Source organism: Odocoileus virginianus, chromosome 8 (assembly GCF_023699985.2).
Source record: "Odocoileus virginianus isolate 20LAN1187 ecotype Illinois chromosome 8, Ovbor_1.2, whole genome shotgun sequence".
NCBI lineage: Eukaryota > Metazoa > Chordata > Mammalia > Artiodactyla > Cervidae > Odocoileus > Odocoileus virginianus.
Window position 1 is genome coordinate 72,037,227 of NC_069681.1, and position 22,634 is coordinate 72,059,860.

Below are 22,634 nucleotides of genomic sequence, written 5' to 3' on the forward strand. Positions count from 1 at the left end.
TGGTGCTAGGAACTGCTCAAGGCACTGGGGAAACCTGCCCAATGCAGGGGGCTCCCTCCTGAACGGGACCCTCCATCGCCTGCACTGGCTCCTGGCACTCTCCTGTTACACCTTCTCCCTTCGTGGCATCGCTGCAGGTTATCCATCTGTGTGACGCTCAGCAGACTGCCGGCTGTTTAATAACTAAGCTTAATCTACAATCACCAAACACAGCCAGGCAACGAGGAGACAGTCCATGCTTCTCAGAAAACAGTGATGAGAGTACAGTGCGCTAAGCCAGAGCACTAAGCCTGAGGGCTGCAAACCCTCAAACTTCACCAGGAAAGCAATACCTGCAGCTCACACAAAGTGGGCCCCGATGGGAGGGAGGGCCCCGGGCTCAGAGTGACCGTCCAGGACTCACACCAGCAGATGGGCCACAGCCCAGCCGCCAGTGTACATGTGGGCTCAACCCTCTATCCAACTCCTCAGAAAGGTGTTTTCTCTCAGGGAAAGAACTCTGCTGCTACGTGTTTACCCTACCTTCCTGCAACAGCTGATTCTAGAGAACACTGTTCTTTCACAGCGCCCGGAACCAGAGCAGCGGTCTGGATTGAAGCTCTGTGGACAGGGTACCAGGCCCCGCAGATGGGCGCACGCTCCGCCCCGGGCACTCACCAGTTTGCGGACGTCCTCACTCCACACCTCACCCTTCGCGGGCTGCTCCCCGTACAGCGAGACCCCCAGCAGCCTGTTGAACAGGAGGCTCAGGCCCTCCATGCAGGCGCCCAGGGAGAAGAACGGGCAGTAGAGACTGGGCTCGATGTTGAACCTGCGAGGAGAAGCAGCGGCGTTTCTGTGTGCTTCAGCGTCTAGAGGGGAGCGCGGCTCACTCTTCATTTATAAATCAGGAGTCAAGGAAGGACTGAATCATGAAGCAGGTCTCTACCCTGGAGGGGTTTCAGACCTGCTCTCCTTCAGAAGAGCAGCAGGCTGACTACTACGGCAGTGAGGGTGAAGCCAGGGGTGGAGGCAGACGGGGAGACACTCGGGGGTCTGCAGAGGGGAACCACAGAAGCCATGGGGACAGGCTGCGGGGGACAGGCCCAAGAGCGCAGCTTCCAGACCGGGGAGTGACCGCCACGCAGGCGCTGGCCGCGTGGGCGCCAAGTGAAGGCACGGCTGCCCAGTAGGTGGGCAAATGCTCAAGACGCATCGCTCCTGCCTTCTCACACGGGAGCACTTCTCCAGACACACACCTCTCAGCCCGAATCAGTCCGCTGTAGTATGGGGGGTCCCAGGGCATCAATTCCTGCAGCAGAGAAGCTTACCGTTAGGAAAGCTGGGATGATTTCACAGTTTTCATCAATAATGCAGCCAGTTTATAAAATGTAACCTGTTACTGTATCAGGAAAGTTTTGTAAAAACCCTAGGAACTCATCACCTGGCAAGAGTTTCATTCCTTACTCTCTATTCCACCTTCCCTGTGATCAAAGAGCTGAGAGGCAGAAATCAGCCATACTTGCAGAACTGGGGGAGAAGGCAGACAAATGTCATTCTAAAATGTGAGCTATTAAAAGTCGACATTAATAGATGAAATTAGCCACGTTGAAATCTACCCCAGATGTGGCTCATGTATTAACCCACAAGACAATACAGGTGGGTTAGGGAACTAAAGGCACGACTAGGGCCCTTTCTGGACCTAAAGAACCTTAGGGTGGATCCCAGAGATGAAAGCAGCAGTTCAGACCAAGCCGTGGCAGAATTAACCCTGAACTTGGCAAAGAAAACCTGTCATAAAGAAGCACTTGAACAATCATTCCTGACACCGGCCGCAGAGCAGTGACAGAGCTGGGAACCCTGCAGGGGCCACTGTCCCCGGCGGGGGGGAGGGCAGGCTGGCAGGTGACAGAGGACAGTGGCCGGGCCAGACGCGGTCAGCCTGGCTCAGGTTCGCAGTCCACATGTGCCGGCCGCCAGTGCGTCCCCACCTTCCACGTCCCCCTCACACACCCCTGAGCCCACCCCCTGTGAGCCTGGCCTGGCCTGCACCGGCCTCCCACGCCCCTCTCTACCTGGTTCGTCCCTGGCTGTCGCGGGCCCCTCGCTTCTCCCAGGGCTGCTCTGTGTCATCTCCCCGGAGGGGTCGTCACTGCCCAGGCCTTACGAGACAGCCCCTCCACCCTCCTGTCTGCACTATTCCCTCTGGAGCCCCCACCCGGCAGGACCGTGCGGGCTGACTCTTCCTGTCTGCAATCTCACTCCTCCCCAGGTGTAAGCTTCGGGAGGGCAGGCTGTGTTTCCCTTGTCCTACCGTGTCCTGGCCCCGAGCCCTGGCTGCTGTGCAGCGGTCCCTCATGAGCCGTCCTCTGAATCACTCAGCAGCACCTCCTGGAGAGTATACTGCTTAGAAACACAACTCTGAGCAGAGCTCCGTGAACAGGGTCTCCGTCCTTATGAACGGGGTCCAAAAGGTTCAGTTCAGACATCATTTCCTCTCCTGAACCAGACGCACAGCATCTACTGGCCCACAGATATCAGTCAGTTCAGTCTCTCAGTCATGTCCAACTCTTTGCAACCCCATGGACTGCAGTACACCAGCCCTCCCTGTCCATCACCAACTCCCGGAGCTTACTCAAACTCATGTCCATTGAGTCGGTGATGCCATCCAACCACCTCATCCTCTGTTATCCCCTTCTCCCACCCTCAATCTTTCCCAGCATCAGGGTCTTTTCAAATGAGTTAGCTCTTCGCATCAGGTGGCCAAAGTATTGGAGCCACAGATGTCAGCCACAGTTTAAAAGTAAAGAACAACACTGTAAATCAGCTACACTTCAGTAAAAAATAAATGAAAGGAGCGCAAAGCAGCGAGTGAGTGAAAGGAGCACAGGGGCACTGCAGGCCTCAGTGGGGGCAGAGGACAACGGCAGGGGCCCCAGGGTGGCGGAAGAGAAAGGGCCGGGAGGTCTCGGAGGGTGTGGTGGGAAAGCTAGGAAATAGTCTGAGAACTCTCTGAAAATGTTAAACAACAGGGGGCAAGGCCCATCAGAAAACTCCCTCCGGAGGAGCCCTGAGGGCCTTCCGGCATCTAACTCTGAGCCTGAGCCGGCCCCAGGGGGCAGAGGGGAGGCGGATGGGATGCAAGAAGGCAGCAGACACCGGCTGCCAGAAAACCAGCTCCCCAGGCACATGAATCACCGGGGGAAGGAGGACAACCTCAGCCAGGGCCGTGGTGACAGTGCGGAGCGGGAGCATGGTTCCCAGCGCCAAAAGACAGAGCCCTCAGCCAACAGACTGCTTATAATAAAAGTACCTCTGGACTTCCCTGGTGATCCAGTGGTGGAGAATCTGCCTGCCAACATGGGGGATGTGGGTTTGATCCCTGGCTGGGGAACGAAGATCCCACAGGGCACAGAGCAACTAAGCCAGTGAGCCGCAACTGCAGAGCCTGCCCCAAGGGCCCCGGGGGGACAAATAAACAGCAAAAAGGAAAAGAAACTCAGCATGATCACTTACAGAATTTTGAGGGTTTAGTTTCATTTTCATCCCTCGAATCATCTCAAAATCTTTCATAGTTCTGTAAAATAGGTTTATCATTATTTGCCAGGACAAAATTTTCATAGGTAGATTATAAAAGATGAGTTTGATTCTGCTACTTTTCAGTAATCTTGACAGAAGTAATTTGCAGTAAAAATGTAAACTAGTATTAATCCAAATTTTACATGTATTAGAAGAGACAGTGATACATACATCAGTAAACTACTGTAATTTTTACCTAAAAAGTTGATATTTGTCTTAAAGTACTAAAATTTGGAAAATTTAAGTGTTACAGAATATACAAATTCATCAGTAAGCTTCAAATCTCTACTTTTTGCTATACTTTAAAAAAGAGACTAACAAATTAGTTTCTCTAAAAGAAGATTTTACTTAAGATTACCATTTATCATTTTCCCCTATCAAAAAACTAGTTGGGCCGAATCACACATGCACTTAATATTTGCAAAGTATGAAGTTTCGGTTAGAATTAACTTCTATAATTAAAAAATACAGTTCACTAAATATAATTTTAAAATCTTCGCTAAAAAAATCTGAAGATAATATTTGCTTAAAATATCTATAGCTACATACAAGTGAAAAAAGAACAATAAAGCTTAACTAGCAAAGTAGAATAAATTTTCAAATAGCTGCATAACTGATACTACTTCATTCTATCAAAGCCATAACAGCTCACTGCATTAAGAAAAATCATTTCAGAACTAATAAATATAACGCAAATTAGAGAGGACTGGGTTCTAAGGCAGTAGTTTATAACGGAAACTGGAAATTGGAGCTAAACTTTAACATGCAGGTGCAGTCAAGGAGCGAACAGGGGTTAGACAGCCCTGCAGGAGAGAGAAGACCACGGTCCTCCAAGACCCTGCCAAGACTCGTGCTGGAGGCCTCATGCTGGGAGTCTGAAGGCTCCTGGGGGCTCGGCCCCCAGAGAAGCAGGACCAGATCGGCGAGGACCAGGCGAGGGGGCTGGGCAGGGAGAAGGCCGGCAATGTGGCAGAGGGACCACCAAGAGCAGAGAGCCTTGGGTTACAAACACTGGGCACTCTTTACACACAACACAGCAGGTGTGATCCACCAATTATTTAGGCCCAAAGAAGAGCAAGACTAGGTGACCAAATCATTACAAGCTAAAATGCATAGTTTCACAAAAGGTTTGGGGGATTTTAAACAGTCCACCTCAGTAATGAGTTCCTAAAGAAGACCGGTTAGTTAGAGAGGATGGCCCAAGTGTTCGGGACAGTCGTCCTCGGAGGACAGCTGTGAGCTTTCAAAGTACAGTTCACTGTTAGTATAAGATCCGACCCATATTCCAACACCTATATTCTTCATGGGTCACTTCCTAATTCTTTTAATAAATCTTTAAAAGTCTTTAAAAAGAAGAAAAGCTAAATCATGTGTACTCTAAAAAGCAGAAATAAAAAAAAGAAAAAAAACGAACCTTTCAGAGAGTTTGTCAGACAGTTTCTCAAGGAACTCCATGACAGTCTCTAAAACGAAAATCCCAAAGAAAATATATTTAACTACATGAAATAAAATGAACACACATGTTAAAATCACAACGTTGTGACCATAAATCCATACAATACAGTTTCTTTAAAGTGATGATTCTCAAAGGGAAGCAGGGCTCCTAATACTAGACACTTTATATGAAAGTTTATCAAAGCTGACACCATAAACTCCAGAGCTTTAGATGATACCCCAAAATAAAAAGAGCTAACAGGAAGCAAAAGAAAATCATCCAAAATCTCAATCTATTTCTATATCTATGTATAAAGGAAAAAAAATTTCTCAGTTTTTTTGATAGCTATATTAATTTGTTCATAAAAGTCTGCACAATTTAGAATCATCAGATTTTAAAAATCAATGTTTTTCTGAATATATGGTTTTTTTTTAATATACACAGCAGAATAATCTATTCAGGATCTATATTGGAAGAAAATGTAGCAAAATTAGAACATTAAAACTTTATATTCTCCTTCCTACAATGCTGCAGGTGGAAATGTAAACTGGTGAAGCCACTGTGGTGAGCAGTACAGAGGTTCCTTAAAAAACTAAAAACAGAGCTCCCACATGCCCCAGCAGTCCCACTCCTGGGCATATATCTGGAGAAAAACATGATCTGAAAGGATATATGCGCTCCAGTGTTCACTGCAGCACTGTTTACAATAGTCGAGACGTGGAAGCAACCTAAGTGTCCAAGCAGAGGAATGGATAAAGATGTGGTATATGTGTACCACGGAACATTATTTGGCCATTAAAAAGAATGAAATAATGCCATATTCAGCAACATGGATGGACCTAGAGAGCGTCATACTGAGTGAAGAAAGACAGACAAGGACAAATATTGTATGCTATCCCTTAATGCAGAACCTAGAAAGAAAGGATACAAATGAACTTAGAAAACAGAAAGAGACAGGCTTACAGAACTAACTTACTGCCCCAGACAGAGGGGCAGGGGTGATAGTTAGGGAGGACATGTACACACTGCTATAGTTAAAATGCATAATCAACAAGTATCTACTGTAAAACATGGAGAACTCTGCTCAACGTCATGTGGCAGCCCTGGATGGGAGCAGAGTTTGGGGGACAGAGGATACAGTGTACATGTGGCTGAGTCCCTTCACTGCTCATCTGAAACTATCACAGCGTTGTCAACTGACTGTGCTCCAGTAAAATTCAGGCTGGCAGAATTTTTTTTTAACTACTTAAAATACTTCAGCCATAAGTCATTATATTGCAGAAACCCATAAAAGCAAGGCAGTGAAATTGTGATTATTTCCCATAACAGGAAATTTTTCACGTGAATTTTTGAATTTAGCACTTTTAGGCACTGATTCATGTGTATAGAGTTTTTCATACATATTTTAGAGTAAGCTACAAACACTGCTTTTATGTTTTCAGATGATCTTTTACATGGTTTTAATTTCTTGCCCTCTTCAGTTTATCTCATTTCTGAGTAAATAAAAGGCTGGGGAAGGAATGGACCTGATCCAGGAAGCCAGGGTCTCTCGTCACCATCAACACAGATCCCACCTGCAAACACGGCTTGGTGTATTGTGTTAGATGGTGCTAAGGCTTTTAGGAAAAAACTGTTATTTAGCTCAAAATAAAACCTTATTTCAGGATGTCAAACCAGTGGGCACAGGGCACTGTTTTCAAACATATCTCTGTGTGTTTTCTATTTCAAAATAATTAATCTTTTACTGGCGCTCACCCATTTTGTTTCTCTAGCTCTCTCGAACAGGAAATATCTACCTCGATTCCCCAACTGGAACACTATCCTGTGAAGAGCAGTGAGTCTGAACCGCCTGCAGGCAGCCGCATGGCTCCTGGAAGACAGGCCCCTGACGCGCCGGTCCCGTGGGGCCCACCACGGCCTGCCAGCCCTCGCCCTGTCTCCCTGCCCCCACTGCCCACCTCCAGCTTCCCTTTCCTCACGGAACTTTCCACAGCCACCCAAGCATCTGTAAACCTCCAGAGCTCCTAAAACCCTAGGGCCCTGCGGTGCCCAGTCAGTGCGTTCAGCACTGGAAGGACACCGACCAGGATTAAGATTTATCCTCACGTGGCCCTGTCCAAGCTCCCCAACTAAACGCTGCAGCCCCCGAGCACACAGGTCACACCTTACACGACGTGTGTGCAGAGTCCACCTCCAAGACACCTCCCCACGGACCACCCCGTGAGCTGTGGACTTGCTGGTCACCACTCAGGCGCCTCTGTCGGCCCCAGCTGCCCCCAGCACTTGTCCCAGCATGTCCCATCCATTGCCCACCCTGGTCGCCACCTGCACACTGATCCGCATCTCCCGCTGAATTCGGACCACCGTGCTCCCAGCCCCAGCCCCATGGGCAGGACTCCCTGTCCTCCCAGTGGCTCAGTCGCAGGCCTGGCTCTCCCTTCAGGAGCCCGAATGTGACGTCTCACCACGTGCAGAGCTGCCAGCAGCCCGGAGCCTTGCAGCCTCCTGACTGCAAACGCATGCTCCTGCAGCTGCTCTCCACACCCCTCGTGGTGCCCCCTGCCAGCGACCACCGACAGCCCTGCTCAAACCCACCTCCCCAAGAACAAACCTCCTCTACTTGTGCCCACTCCTTCCCACTCCCCTCCGCACTCCTCAAATGTGGGCACCCCATCTGGACCCCAAAGACACACATGAGAGAGAAAGAAACAAGGCAAGCAGGCATCAAGAAAACCTGGGAGAAGCTATGGGCCCCGCAGAGAAAGAAGGGCTGGACACCGGATGGACAGAGATAGCATGGAGCCTGCAGGAAAGGTGACCCTCCTGCTGCAGGGCCGTTCCCAGTGACCCCACAATTCCTCCAGACACACAGATGGAAACCCGTGGTGTCCACTGCCATCTCCTCACGCTCAGCCCGACACCAAGTCCTGTGAATTCAACCCTGAAAATACAGCAAGTTTGAACAACCCCCCAACACAGCCACTCCACTGAGGACTTGGGTCTAGAGTGTAACTGTAAATTAATCAATGTCTTTGAATTACACCATTTTCATTGTGATATATTTTCTCTTATACGTGATAAATCATAAAGAACAAAGGAAAAGGTAAGTTTTTAACGAACACCCAGAGAGACGCTCCCCACTCCCAACCCTGCCAAGCAGCCCTCTTCTCTCTGAAAGGAGGAGTCCTATATGACCTGGGCCACACTCAACCCTGCCTCCAGCAGGGGCACTGATCACCCATCTCCTCCCACACCAATTCTAACAAGGCTGAGCACAGAAACCAGCTGAGTTAAAACAAAAATAATTCAAATCACCATCAATGATTCATCAATGAAATAATAAGTATGACTCAGTTCAGTTCAGTCGTTCAGTCATGTCTGATTCTCTGAGACCCCATGAACCACAGCACGCCAGGCCTCCCTGTCCATCACCAACTCCCAGAGCTTACCCAAACTCATGTCCATTGAGTCGGTGATGCCACCCAACCATCTCATCCTCTGTCATCCCCTTCTCCTCCTGCCCTCAATCTTTTCCATCATCAGGGTCTTTTCTTTTTTTTTTAAATCAGGGTCTTTTCAAATGAGTCAGCTCTTCGCATCAGGTGGCCAAAGTACTAGAGTTTCAGCTTCAACATCAGTCCTTCCAATGAACACCCAGGACTGATCTCCTTTAGGATGGACGTGTTGGATCTCCTTGCAGTCCAAGGGACTCTCAAGAGTACTCCAACACCACAGTTCAAAAGCATCAATTCATTGGCACTCAGCTTTCTTTACAGTCCAACTCTCACATCCATACATGATCACTGGAAAAACCACAGCCTTGACGAGATGGACCTTTGTTGACAAAGTAATGTTTGTTTTTTAATATGCTGTCTAGGTTGGTCATAACTTTCCTTCCAAGAAGTAAGCCTCTTTTAATTTCATGGCTGCAGTCACCATCTGCAGTGATTATGGAGCCCAAAAAAATAAGGTCAGCCACTATTTCCACTGTTTCCCCATCTATTTTCCATGAAGTGATGGGACCAGATGCCATGATCTTAGTTTCCTGAAAGTTGAGCTTTAAGCCAACTTCTTCACTATCCTCTTTTACTTTCATCAAGAGGCTCTTTAGTTCTTTTTCACTTTCTGCCTTAAGGGTGGTGTCATATGCATATCTGAGATTATTGATATTTCTCCCAGCAATCTTGATTCCAGCTTGTGCTTCTTCCAGCCCAGCGTTTCTCATGATGTATTCTGCATATAAGTTAAATAAGCAGGGTGACAATATATAGCCTTGACCTACTCCTTCCCCTATTTGGAACCAGTCTGTTGCTCCATGTCCAGTTCTAACTGTTGCTTCCTGACCTGTATACAGGTTTCTCAGGAAGCAGGTCAGGTGGTCTGGTATTCCCATCTCTTTCAGAATTTTCCACAGTTTATTGTGATCCACACAGTCAAAGGCTTTGGCATAGTCAATAAAGCAGAAATAGATATATTTCTGGAACTCTCTTGCTTTTTCGATGATCCAACGGATGTTGGAAATTTGATCTCTGGTTCCTCTGCCTTTTCTAAAACCTGCCTGAACATCTGAAGTTCATGGTTCACGTGTTGCTGAAGCCTGGCTTGGATAATTTTGAGCATTACTGTACTAGCGTAAAAGATGAGTGCAATTGTGTGGTAGTTTGAGCATTCTTTGGCACTGCCTTTCTTGGGAATTGGAATGAAAACTGACCTTTCCAGTCCTGTGGCCACTGCTGTGTTTTCCAAATTTGCTGACATTGAGTACAGCACTTTCACAGCATCATCTTTCAGGATTTGAAATAGCTCAACTGGAATTCCATCACCTCCACTAGCTTTGTTCATAGGGATGCTTCCTAAATCCCACTTGACTTTGCATTCCAGGATGTCTGGCTCTAGGCAAGTGATCACACAATCATGATTATCTGGGTCATAAAGATCTTTTTTGTATATTCTTCTGTGTATTCTTGCCACCTTTTCTTAATATCTTCTGCTTCTGTTAGGTCTATACCATTTCTGTCCTTTATTGAGTCCATCTTTGCATGAAATGTTCCCTTGGTATCTCTAATTTTCTTGAAGAGATCTCTAGTCTTTCCCATTCTGTTGTTTTCCTCTATTCCTTTGCATTGATCTCTGAGGAGGCTTTCTTATCTCTCCTTGCTATCCTTTGGACCTCTGCATTCAAATGGATGTATCTTTCCTTTTCTCCTTTGCCTTTCGATTCTCTTGTTTTCACAGCTATTTGTAAGGCCTCCTCAGACAGCCATTTTGCTTTTTTGCATTTCTTTTTCTTGGGGATGGTCTTGATCGCTGTCTCCTGTACAATGTCACGAACCTCCATCCACAGTTCATCAGGCACTCTATCAGATCTAGTCCCTTAAATCTATTTCTCACTTCCACTGATAATCATAAGGGATTTGATTCGGGTGATACCTGAATGGTCTAGTGGTTTTCCCCACTTTCTTCAATTTAAGTCTAAATTTGGCAAGAAGCAGCTCATGATCTAAGCCACAGTCAGGTCCTGGCCTTGTTTTTACTGACTGTATAGAGCTTCTCCATCTTTGGCTGCAAGGATATAATCAATCTGATTTCAGCACTGACCACCTGGTGATGTCCATGGGTAGAGTCTTCTCTTGTGCTGTTGGAAGAGGGTGTTTGCTATGACCAGTGGGTTTTCTTTGCAAAACTCTATTAGCCTTTGCCCTGCTTCATTCTGTACTCCAAGGCCAAATTTGCCTGTTACTCCAGGTATTTCTTCACTTCCTACTTTTGCATTCCAATCCCCTATAATGAAAAGGACATCTTTTTTGGGTATGAGTTCTAGAAGGTCTTGTAGGTCTTCATAGAACCGTTCAACTTCAACTTCTTCAGCATTACTGATCGGGGCATAGACTTGGATTACTGTGATATTCAATGGTTTGCCTTCGAAACGAACAGAGATCATTCTGTCGTTTCTGAGATTGCATCCAAGTACTGCCTTTCAGACTATTTTGTTGACCATGATGGCTATTCCACTTCTTCTAAGGGATTCCTGCCCACAGTAGTAGATAAAATGGTCATCTGAGTTAAATGCACCCATTCCAGTACATCTTAGTTTGCTGATTCCTAGAATGTCAATGTTCACTCTTGTCATCTCCTGTTTGCCCACTTCCAATTTGTCTTGATTCATGGACCTAACATTCCACGTTCCTATGCAATATTGCTCTTTACAGCATTGGAACTTCCTTCTATCACCAGTCATATCCACAACTGGGTGTTGTTTTTGCTTTGGCTCCATCCCTTCATTCTTTCTAGAGTTATTTGTCCATTGATTTCCAGTAGCATATTGGGCACCTACCAACCTGGGGAGTTCATCTTTCAGTGTCCCATCTTTTTGCCTTTTCACACTGTTCATGGGGTTCTGAAGGCAAGAATATTGAAGTGGTTTGCCATTTCCTCTCCAGTGGACCGCATTCTCTCAGACCTCTCGACCATGACCCATCCATCTTGGGTGGCCCCACATGGCATGGCTTAGTTTCACTGAGTTAGACAAGGAGTGGCAGCTGAGAGGAGCTACCCCTTGTCCAAGGTCAGGAGCAGCGGCTGTGCTTTGCTGGAGCAGCTGTGAAGAGATAACCCATGTCCAAGGTAAGAGAAACCCAAGTAAGACGGTAGGCGCTGAGAGAGGGCATCAGAGGGCAGAGAGACTGAAACCACAATCACAGAAAACTAGCCAATCTGATCACACAGACCACAGCCTTGTCTAACTCAATGACTTACTCAACATACACATAAAGTACACTAGTTGTGCAGATATATTCCAAATGATTAGCTCTGTTTAAAAATCATTCCTAATAAAGAGGCAAAGTATCTCAGTAACTGGTCTCCAAGTAAATTAAAAATAGCACAGTAACTTTAGCTATTTAAAGTCAGAAGTTCAGCTTCATAAAAACCCTGTTTTGTCCTGAAGAGCTGGGTAAACAGGCTCACCTGGACTTTGGGCGATTGTTCCCTGGAGGGCTCTGTGGGAGTAGGTAGGATACCCTACCAACTTTGCCAGGAGGTCTCTGCTGCTGAGCAACTCTTCTAGACGTTTCAATTGACCAGCATTGGGATAAAGAAAAATTTTATAAGCAGCTTCTCGCACCTATGTTTAAAAAGTGGATGGTAAAAGACACACGTACGAAGATACGAAGCCCTATATGATAATAACACACGTTATCTCCCCCCACTTTACTCTGCAGGTGAGCAATGCTTAAACACAAGGCCTTACACAGGCTGAATGAAGTTTCTGGGCTCATTACCGAGTGAGGGGGACACATCGCACTTGGCCCAAGTCCTGCTGAGGGGCAGAGGGGCAGAGGGGCAGGGGGCAGAGGCTCTACCTGACACACAAGGAGCGCCACCAACCAGTGACGTGAGGCCACGTGCTTAGAGTGTGAGTCCCTGCAACGGCCAGCGCCGCTGTCGCTCACCATACTTTGAAAATGAGGAACTCTTTACAACCGGGGTAATCAAAGCATTTTCATTATTCAAAGCATTTCCCTGATAACTCAGTCGGTAAAGAACCTGCTTGCAATGCAGGAGACCCCAGTTGGATCCCTGGGTTGGGAAGATCCCCTGGAGAAGAGAAAGACTACCCACTCCAGTATTCTGGCCTGGAGAATTCCATGGACTGTACAGTCCATGGGGTCGCAGAGAGTCGGACACAACTGAGCGACTTTCAGTTTTTCACAGAATTAGTCATCCCTGTTCAATTTTTAGTGCTTAGTAAACATTAATATATTTTTAAAGGTGTGATCATGTGATCCCTGAATTTTGGGGTCACGAGCCACGGCCCCTATATGAGGATAGAACTACACAGAGGACGGAGCGCACGTACCAAGTCGTCGGGTGCTTCTGCACGCAGACTGTCCACCACCACGTGGTCCCCGGCCAGCTCGAAGTGATGCCGGATGCGTTCTGGCAGGAGGTGCTTCCCAATCGTGTTGGGGAAGTGGGTTCCCATGAGAAATGCACTGCTCAGATCCAAGATTTTAACGTTCAGGTCCACAGCTCTTTTACGCTGTATGTGGGGGCAGTCAAGTTATTTAAAGTAATATTTCACAACAAATTGGTAATCTATAAAGATGCCAGTCAACATATAAAGTTGAATTATAATTTAATAAGGTATTAAATATATTAAGTGATAAAATGAATACTGAATACTGTATCATAAATGTTTAATACACAATAACCGTCTACAAATGCTGACTCTATACTTTTGGTAGTTATTTAGTATCCTCACCAAAAAGTTACCCTAGTGGTTCCACAGTGCGTCTGTACTTTCAGATGTACATAACTTCCGGAATTCTCTTTTATGTCTAGGTTATACAACATGTCTGTGAATGAACAATGGGAGGTACTGTCCTTCCCTGGCTCCGAAAACAGCCTAGCTGACAGGCAGGGAGCAGCGGGCTGGTTGAATCTGTCTGACATGACAGTATCTGAGACACAGATTAGAAACCAGACTCAGCCTTAAGAGATGAGACACAAGGGCAAGGGAAGGAAGGTTCAATGAACGCAGCTCTTCAGCGAAGTGTGGTGAAGGGCACTTGCAAAGCTCGGCCAGGCTCGCTGGAGCGGCCACAGGAGGGCAGCAGCCCAGAGGCAAGGGCTGGAACCGCTTCGGGGAGGGGGGGGGGCGGGGACCACGGCCCCCAGCCATGCATCTGGCAGTTTCCAGTCTCTGCCAGTCATGACGGTCACAGTGGGGTGGATCTTCTCCTCGCTCACCCCTAGGATGCTGTCGGCGGGGCACCCCATATTTGGGACCAAACTTAAAAACCGTCGCCCACATAACTGGTTAGGTCTCCTGGGGACAAGGAGGAATCTTCAGTTACTCGTCATGGGACAGCCAGACAGGCCCTGGACTCACAGCGGGCTTCAGGTGACACCACAGGCAAGCCTTCCCGGGGAAGGGGCAACGGCTACGGACAGATTCTAAACCGAACTGTGACCCTGAAGGATGACCACGCATATTTCTTAAAAGATAAACATAAATATGAACAGAGCAGGTGTACCCTTGATAAGACACTGGGAAAAATGAACTGCATCTTAGTAACAAAAAGTTTCAGTAGAGAAAAATCAAACTTCGTGGGAAAAATGACTTTTCAGATGATTCCTCTCTGCCTGTTTTCTTTCTGACATGGCCATCTGTCGCCACCTACTGGTGACCAGGGGAAAAACAAGACAATGAAGATAACTGGAAATTACACTCCAGTTGCAAAATTTTTCCTCAAAGCCTTTACTATTCAAAACAAAAAAGTGATAAAATTAGTTATTTCAAAGAAGTGATCACCTGTTACAATCCCTGGAAAAATAAAAACTGTTTCCTGACTTCGCCAACAGTCTGCTAAGCATGTCATCTCATCCTTTGAGGAGAATTAAACACGTAAACACATAGTACTTGGAGCTCTGGGAATGCTTTGAAACTGTTTTATTACATGACTGCTTAACAACATACTTCCTCCAATTTAAACTTTTTAATTATATTCACAAGACCTTAAAATGTAAGTAAGGAATAACCTGGAAAGAATATAGCAAGAACATAAGCCTCCATGACTTACAGGTTATGTTGGCAGCTTTATGTCGAGTTCTCTTAAAAAGTGTGCACACCCCCCTGCGCCCTGTCCGAGTGGAGCCCCCAGAGAAGAGACATGGAAGTGACCAGAAAGATCTCACAGGTGTGTCCAGGGCAGGGATCACGTGAAGATACACCAGCGCTGCGTCTCAAGGACGCTTCTGTACATCCGCGTGGAGACACTCATCTTCAGCTTTCCTCCTCATTCACAGTCCTTCCTGACACGACCCATCTCACCCCACCTCCACGACACCCGAAACCCCTCTGTCTTGAGTCATTCCTTAATTCTGAATTATCAAGGTGACAGGCCAACTTTCAGAGAGCACTCAACATTCAGGAATGGGATCGACAGCACACCAACCAAGTAACAGCAAAACAACAGGAGCTGAAACACGAAGTTACCTTTTCTCGGTCTAGATGGATTCCACTGATTTCAAAATCGAACATAAACAGTTCGGCCACTCGTCTATAAATAAAATAAGCGCCAGGTTAGAACAGGTAATAATAATTAAACAAAAATCCGTTTTTTGCAAAATGAATCCGTCCTTTTCAACTTTACTGCCAAAATGCCAGATGTTTCAACACATACACACGATTTTTCTGAAACCAGGAGCTTAACGTCTCAAGAGTCAGGAAAAACAGCTGGCTGGCCGGGGGTTACGCCCCCCTGTGGACGACACGGTATCACACACATGATGCAGACTGTACAGGCCTTAGACTGAATGAAATGAATGAGTTACTCCAAGGACGCCAAATTTTCTGCATTTTTTCCCTAGAGGAAATGGACATCTTTTCAACTGTCTATCCTCTACACGATCTGTTGCACAATACACGTGAGCACCAAACAAGCACTGTGCACCACATTCCCACGCGCCTGCTGGCATGAACGTGTGCACGTGAACCTGTTCCACCTCTCCTACTCAGCATGTGTACTGAACAGAACTCTACTCCCAGCTGCTCCTGGGCAAAGACTTCTACACTGAAGTAAGTCCAGCACATGGACTGCAGAACATGAAAAACAGTTATGATTAGCTTTTCATGTAGGAGCTTACTCCTTTATTCACAGAGCACAGACCTGTGAACAGCACTGTGATAATTACTTATTTCAACTCCATCTAAATCCCAAACATTAAAAAGATAAAATGGTTTATGCTTGGACAGTTTTTCAAAGGCTTTCTGCACCAGAGTCTCAGTTTCCTGTCCAGCCAGCGGCAGCTACTCAGAGCATCATCCTTTGATGCCGTGGTGGAAGCAGAGTCCATGGGCTCAGGAGGATGGTTTGCTTCCTTCTTAATCCTGCTACATGGTAAGAGCCGAGCTCAATTGGAACACGTCTTTCTGTCAGTAGTAATTTTTTTCTTTAACCACTTTTTTCTGGAATTAAGTTATCCAAGTATTTGATCTATTCTGCTGCTTTCCTTGACTTTTCACAATAGGGACATTCATCTTGCTGATGACCATGCCGATACACTGAATGAACAGAACTATTACTAGTGTATGCTTACTGCACACTGCTCCACGTTTAACAGCCATCTGTTGCTATTCCCTATGCCGTGGATAAGGGTTTCAGGAAAAGAATACCCATTTTTCTGTAAGGCAGTTCACTTTTTTCTTTTTAGATAATGTGTAAGGCATCAAAATATAGTAACTATATTAATCCTTCAGCATATAAGTAACACCTGTCCTGAGCTTCCCAGGTGGCTCAGTGGTAAAGAATCCACCTGCCACTGCAGGAGACCTGGGTTCGATCCCTGGGTTGGGATGATCCCCTGGAGAAGGAAATGGCAACCCACTCCAGTATTCTTGCCTGGAGAACTCCATGCAGAAAGGAGCCTGGTGGGCTACAGTCCATGGGGTCACAAAGAGTCAGACACAACTGAGCGACTGAACAACAAAAACAACAAACGCCTGCCCTATCGTTTATCCTGACTCTTAAATTTGTAAGGGCTTTGCTAGACCAAAGCTTGCAATTTTTATACAATCAAATCAATCTTCCCTTTTGTGGTCTGGTTTTGGTATCATGTGAAGAAAGACCTTCCACATTCCAAGTTATCAATACTTTTAGGATTTTTTTTTTTAATATTTAAATCTTAATTTACTTTTCCACTGGCCTAACATTACTTACTCAAAACCACACTTTTCCTTCCAGATACGAAGTGACAATTCTATCATGTATTAAACACAGTCCTGTGCTTTTGTGTTTGGGTCAGACTTTTCTCTATTCCTTCATTGAACTAATGGACTCTTCAGGTGTAAGTATAATGCTATAGTATTTTTATGTGTCTTATTACCAGTGCAAGTCCTCTCTGTAGCATTTTCCTCTACTAGATTTTTCCTGCTTGACCTAGCATATTTTTTGTTTACGACTTCAAAGTCATTTTAAATAACAACAACAATCTTCTTTAGATGTAAGTTGGACAGAATCAAACCTGCAGACCAGGAGAGAACACTGACATTTCTTCTACGTATCAGGAATACCGCATGTTTCTCCACATAAGCATCTTCCACGCCTCGCAGGACGGAGGTGCGCGTGCGCGTGCAGGCTCGCAGCCTGCCCTCCAGAGTGTCCTCCACGCTGCCCCACAGCTTCTGTGGCTCTCACGGCTCTGGGACTTGCCCTCCATTCTGTTTTCTGGAGAATGTGCTTATTATATTCTCTGCAAACAAGAAAGTTCTTGATGGTTCTAGACAACCCCAAGTGAAACAGGTTTCTTTATGGCCAGGCTTCTCTGAGACTCTGATGTATTGAGATTTTCCAAGAGGGAAAATTTTATTAATATGTGCGATTTCCAAACTTACCGATCAATGGGTCCCTTCTGGCAATACTCTGATACCTCACAGAACTAGTGTTTCAAGGAAGGCACCTAATGTAAGATGGTACCATTTCTCCTACACAGGACCTTGTCATGATGGATACTGAATCTCTAACGCTCTATCTCAGCCACTGCAGGCTCCTCTGTCTCTCTCGAGGTGCCTCCCGGGTGCTGGCCAACACTCCCAGTGATGGACAAGCACCATGACAGTTCAGTAATCATCACTTCCAAGTCTTGTTTCCGCCCACTCACAAGTCACCCTTCTTTTCTAAAATACAGATCTTCTACCCAGCTTCTTTTCCTCAATGTGTTTATCATTCTGTTATTTTAAAAATCCTATTGGCATTTTAGTAACATTGAGAAATGTGCGCTTCCCAGGTGGCTCAGTGGTGAAGAATCCGCCTGCGAAGGCAGGAGACACGGGTTCAATCCCTGATCTGGAAGGATCCCACGTGCCACGGGGCAACTAAGGCGGGCACAACAAATACTCAGCTTGTGTTTTAGAGCCCGGGAGCTGCAACTACTGAGCCCCATGTCCCGGAACCTGTGCTCCACAACAAGGGAAGCCACTGCAATGAGAAGCCCACACACAACCTGACAGTAGCTCCCGCTTGCCACAACTAGAGAAAATCCACGAGCAGCAATGTAGACCCAGAGCAGCCAAAAATAAATAAAAAAGAAATGCAGTAGAAATGTGGTCCATGTCCAATTAGCACAAGTCCTCTGTACCTCAAATGGTCCGCCAATCCACTTCCATTTTTATACATTAAATACAAGAAAGCAAACCTTCAGTAAAAGTCAGATTACGAATAACCCATCGTTATAACAAAGTCAGTAGCAGCTGAGTAAAATCTGACACAAATAGCAGGCATTCAACTTCAAATCACCTCGCTAACCAAAGCAGGAACAGTAAAATCATGATCAAGACAGGTTATTGTACTGGTGCAGTCCACTTCACATGTACCGTGAGCGTCAGGATCGCTGAAGCGAATCAGGACTGCAGATACCTGTCCACAGGCAGACAGGTGAAAAGCCCCTCCCTACCTCTTAGCCAGCATGTCACCCACACACCAGACAACACAGGACACCACCACCATCTGCTCCCAGGGGACAGGGTTCACGCGGGGTCACAGGCACGTGTGGAGACAGGAGAACAGAAAGCAGGAAGAACCAAGCAAGTATCTCATACATAAACAATATACAAGTACAAACAGGCTCACAACAAAAATTAATCTCTGTGCCTTGATACAAATAATACCAGATGAGTTAATGACAAACTATGATATTTATAATACATCTAAGCAAAGAAACATAATATCCAAAATCCTATATCAGGTATATTTGTATACTGAGCTACAAAAGAGGTCTTTTCAACTAATAAATGGTATGAATCAAAGCCAACCATCTCAAGGATCTGGACATCCACCAGTAAATGAATCCAATTTGCTTGGATCTTCTGCTGTATCCATGACGGAACTTTAGGAACGCAGCTGAATGGAACTGTCAACCTTGCAGCACCTCCTCCAGGCCATGGCTGGGAGAGATGCTGAGATGCACAGGGAGCAAGTCAGACCCGGCCCCGCCCTCGTGGAGCCTCCCATCCAGAGGGTGGGAGATGCTGACCAGACCCACCAGCAGAGGAGAGGCTGCTAGAGCGACAGGACCAAGAGAAGCAGGAGGACAGGGTGAGGCAGCACAGAGCTTTCAGAGCAGGGGACGCCATCTGAGCAATGTCCATCACCCAGGAGAAACTGCCTGGACAGATGGGCTCTGAGGGCAGAGACACCCTGGGGTGGCTGCCAAGCTCCTGTCCAAAGTCACAAACACAATGAACACAAAGGAAGCAGTACCTGGTTTCCGGATCAAGGGAATCCACAAGTTTCTTATCAGCTAGTAACCTCTGCAAACTTTGATATAATTCCACATTTGTGTTCAACCTAGAAAAATTACAAATGAAAAATATTCAATGATTTTCTAGTACCTTCTCGTTTGGCTTTCATCAAGAGAACAGTGTCAAGTTCTAGCGCACACCTGGCCAGAGGCCAAAGGCTTGGGCTATTGTTTCATTTCTTCCTTCCGATCAGGAATAGCATAACCACTGTTAGTACAGGGAAGGCAGCGTGTGAGAACAACGTGTCCCAGGAGGTAAAAGTGTAAACCTAAAGCCACATGCAACAGCTGCGGCCAGAAGAGCAGATAGGGCCTGAGTCCACCCTCATCGAGAGCCAGCCACGTGGGGTCAAGCGAAGACACTGGGCCGACACTCCCGACAACACCTCTTGACAGGCTGTGGCTCCTGCTGTCCGGCCCGGAGCCAGGAGCGCAGGGCCCGTAGTGCAGGTTGCACCCGGAGCCCGGCAGACAAGAGTACAGGCCAGCGCCCAGGGCTCCCGCTCATCTCCGGGAAGCCCCTGCTCCCATCCTGTCACCACGCACGCGGGATCCCAGCTTGCAGCGACCAGTTCACCCATCGAGGAGCCAGTTTTCACAGCCACCGTCCCCAAGAGGGCAAGCGCTGCAGTGGGGGACAGCACGGCAGCCACCACGCCCCTCCAGGAGCCCCCGGGGACAGAAGTCCCCCTCTCCCAGCCATCTCTGGTCTCAGACGCAGGCCCTGATGTTAGCTGGGTAGCCTGACAGCCTTCCCGGGGGGGCGTCCTGCTCCCTCCCTGTTACCGTAACAAGCACACTTAGTTCACCTCAGAATCACTTTAAAACAACCGACTCCACCCCGGCCCGGCCTGCTGCAGCACCCACATCACTTTTATGGTCTCCCCAGGGCCAGCCTCGGGGGCCGCAAGGCCACCACATGGGGGTGACCCGCTGGCCTCGCCCTGCGGCCCCAGCATCGAGGTGACAGCACTTTAACTACCACCTACCCGAGAGCTAAAGGGCCCGTAACCCAGGGAGAGGAGGATCCCAGGCATCCGCTGCGCCCGACCGCCGCCCCCATCACAGGCGTTTTAGTCACCGTCTCCCCTTCTCACAGCAACCCTGAGAGCAGATCACCGTGCCAGCCCTCAACAGGACGAGGACCAACTGACGGGACGGGCAGCAGCCCAGAGTTCTGCGGTGGGCACCCCCTCCCCACCCTGCCCCGCCAGCACCCCCGGGGAGGGCACACCCACTTCTCCACCATGGTGCCGATGCTCCGACAAGCCTCCTCCGCGGCCTCCCTGAACGCCACCTCGGGGTGAGCAATCTTCACAAAATCGGCCTAAAGGAGACACAAAACCAAAAGGATGTTTACGGGAAGCCTGCTCCCAGGGTCTGAGGGTGAAAATGAAAATGTGCCATCTGGCTTCACCTGGGCATTTCCATTCCTGGAATTCTTCTCACTGCACATTCATGAAACCTGTTATTCCCAGGAACCGAGTCCATTTCATTCCAAAGAAAACTTTTACCAACTTTTTTTTCTTAGAAAAGTCTTTCTTATTCAAATATAAGCATGAAGTAGACTCTTCCTCATTGTATTGTTCAAATAAGCACACTCTGGTTTCAAATCATCCAGAGCTTTCTAGTGTTCACACTATGGTTCTCACACAAGGACACTGACCTGGCTCCAGGGAGCATCTGTGGGAGGCTCTTCCTGTTTGAACAGACACCTAGTGCAGTTTCCAGCCTGAGTGAACTGCATTCCAGCCTTTGTGCAGAAGACAAAGGTATGTTCTGCACTGCCTTCAAATCAACATGAATTCACAGGGGCAGACGGCCTGGCACGAGACTAGGACCACTATTGTGACTTTAGAGTCTAAGCAAGCCAGAATCCTTTTTTTTAAAGGTGCAAAACTAGATTTTAGACTTCATGTTAATTACAGGGGAAAATGCGGGGAAACTGCAAAATACTACATGTATTCTTCATTCTCATGAAAACAACATGTGCGTAACAGGAAATAAATCACCACAAAGTAAAATTTCCTGATTTTATTATCAAATAGTTTTCAACATAGAAACATTTAAATCCATAGCTTGAGCCGACATCTGACGCAATAGTAGGACAGTATTAGTAGAATGCACCTGAGAAGTGAGCTGTGTAAAGTTTACAAGTTATATAAATCACTTGTCTACATGCTGCAGGATTTACAAACAACATTAACATTCAAAACACCATTTTAAAACTCGTTTTTGATAGTAATGAGGTAAGCAATACTGTTACACAGGGACTGGGTTAAGAAAAACAAAGGACCAGTTGACGGGAAATGTAGTTTATAAAATCTATGCCTTACAATATGTTACTGATCTTACTAGCAGACAAAACCTTAAAAATTCAAATATAATGTTCTCTGAATTTTTTTACCCAAAGATGAAGACTCTTGAGAGTCCCTTGGACTGCAAAGAGATCAAACCAGTCAATCCTAAAGGAAATCAGTCCTGAATATTCACTGGAAGGACTGGTGCTGAAGCTGAAACTGCAATACTTTGGCCATGTGATGTGAAGAGCAGACTCACTGGAAAAGACTCATTGGAAAAAATGCTGGGAAAGATTGAAGGCAGGAGGGGAAGAGGACAACAGGATGAGATGGTTGGATGGCATCACTGACTCAATGGTATGAGTTTGGGTAAGCTCCGGGAGTTGGTGATGGACAGGGAAGCCTGGTATGCTGCAGTCCCTGGGCATTGCAGTCCCTCGCAAAGAGTCGGACACTACTGAGTAACTGAACTGAACTGTACATGTATAGGTCACATCCTAGCCTTTTTGAATGAAATATCATCAAACTTCATAAACACAAAAATTTCAAAAACAGAACAAGCTACAGGGCAGAAAAGCTAAAATCTTCTAGGGAAAAGCAGAAGTAAAAATGAGGAACAAATGATGGAACACTGGAATTAAAAGTGGAGCCAGGATGACAAACACAGAAAGTGCTGGGATTTCTGAGCGCAAAGCTGACACTTGCTTTCACGTAAGTGAAACCTGCTGGCAGCATCTACCTTTCAGGTTCCAGTGACACAACCAAGCAGAGGAGGTTCTGACAGCACGTCGGTCATACTCTCTTGGGACAAGTGCATCCTAGTGGGACAGAACCCAAACCCAGAGCAGCCAGGAAGCAACTGAAGGAGCTGGAAGCACAGCTCACTTGATTCCCAGGAAAAGCCTTCAGGAGGAATATCCTGTCCACTTCTTTACAAGTGGGACGCCTGCAGTGGGGACTGTATGGTGATCAATAATCAGGAGTATGACTGCCCAGAGCAGGAGGAAGGAAACTTCCCAGAAAAGGAAAAAGCAGAGATG

At 46.8% G+C, this 22,634-nt stretch overlaps 1 protein-coding gene across 3 annotated transcripts in view; it reads right to left on the reverse strand.

Annotated features, from left to right (window-relative positions):
* Window positions 1-22,634, reverse strand: part of MIPEP (mitochondrial intermediate peptidase) — an 80,024-nt gene that overhangs the window by 53,142 nt on the left and 4,248 nt on the right. For all 3 annotated transcript variants that reach the window (XM_020894641.2, XM_070471681.1, XM_070471680.1), the window contains exons 3-11: window positions 20,533-20,621; window positions 19,255-19,341; window positions 14,994-15,057; window positions 12,852-13,034; window positions 11,960-12,116; window positions 4,973-5,021; window positions 3,496-3,556; window positions 1,239-1,291; window positions 658-811 (exon numbers count right to left, since the gene is read on the reverse strand). In XM_020894641.2, coding sequence (XP_020750300.1) covers window positions 658-811; window positions 1,239-1,291; window positions 3,496-3,556; window positions 4,973-5,021; window positions 11,960-12,116; window positions 12,852-13,034; window positions 14,994-15,057; window positions 19,255-19,341; window positions 20,533-20,621 — 897 coding nt within the window. The remainder of the gene's footprint in view (window positions 1-657; window positions 812-1,238; window positions 1,292-3,495; window positions 3,557-4,972; window positions 5,022-11,959; window positions 12,117-12,851; window positions 13,035-14,993; window positions 15,058-19,254; window positions 19,342-20,532; window positions 20,622-22,634) is intronic.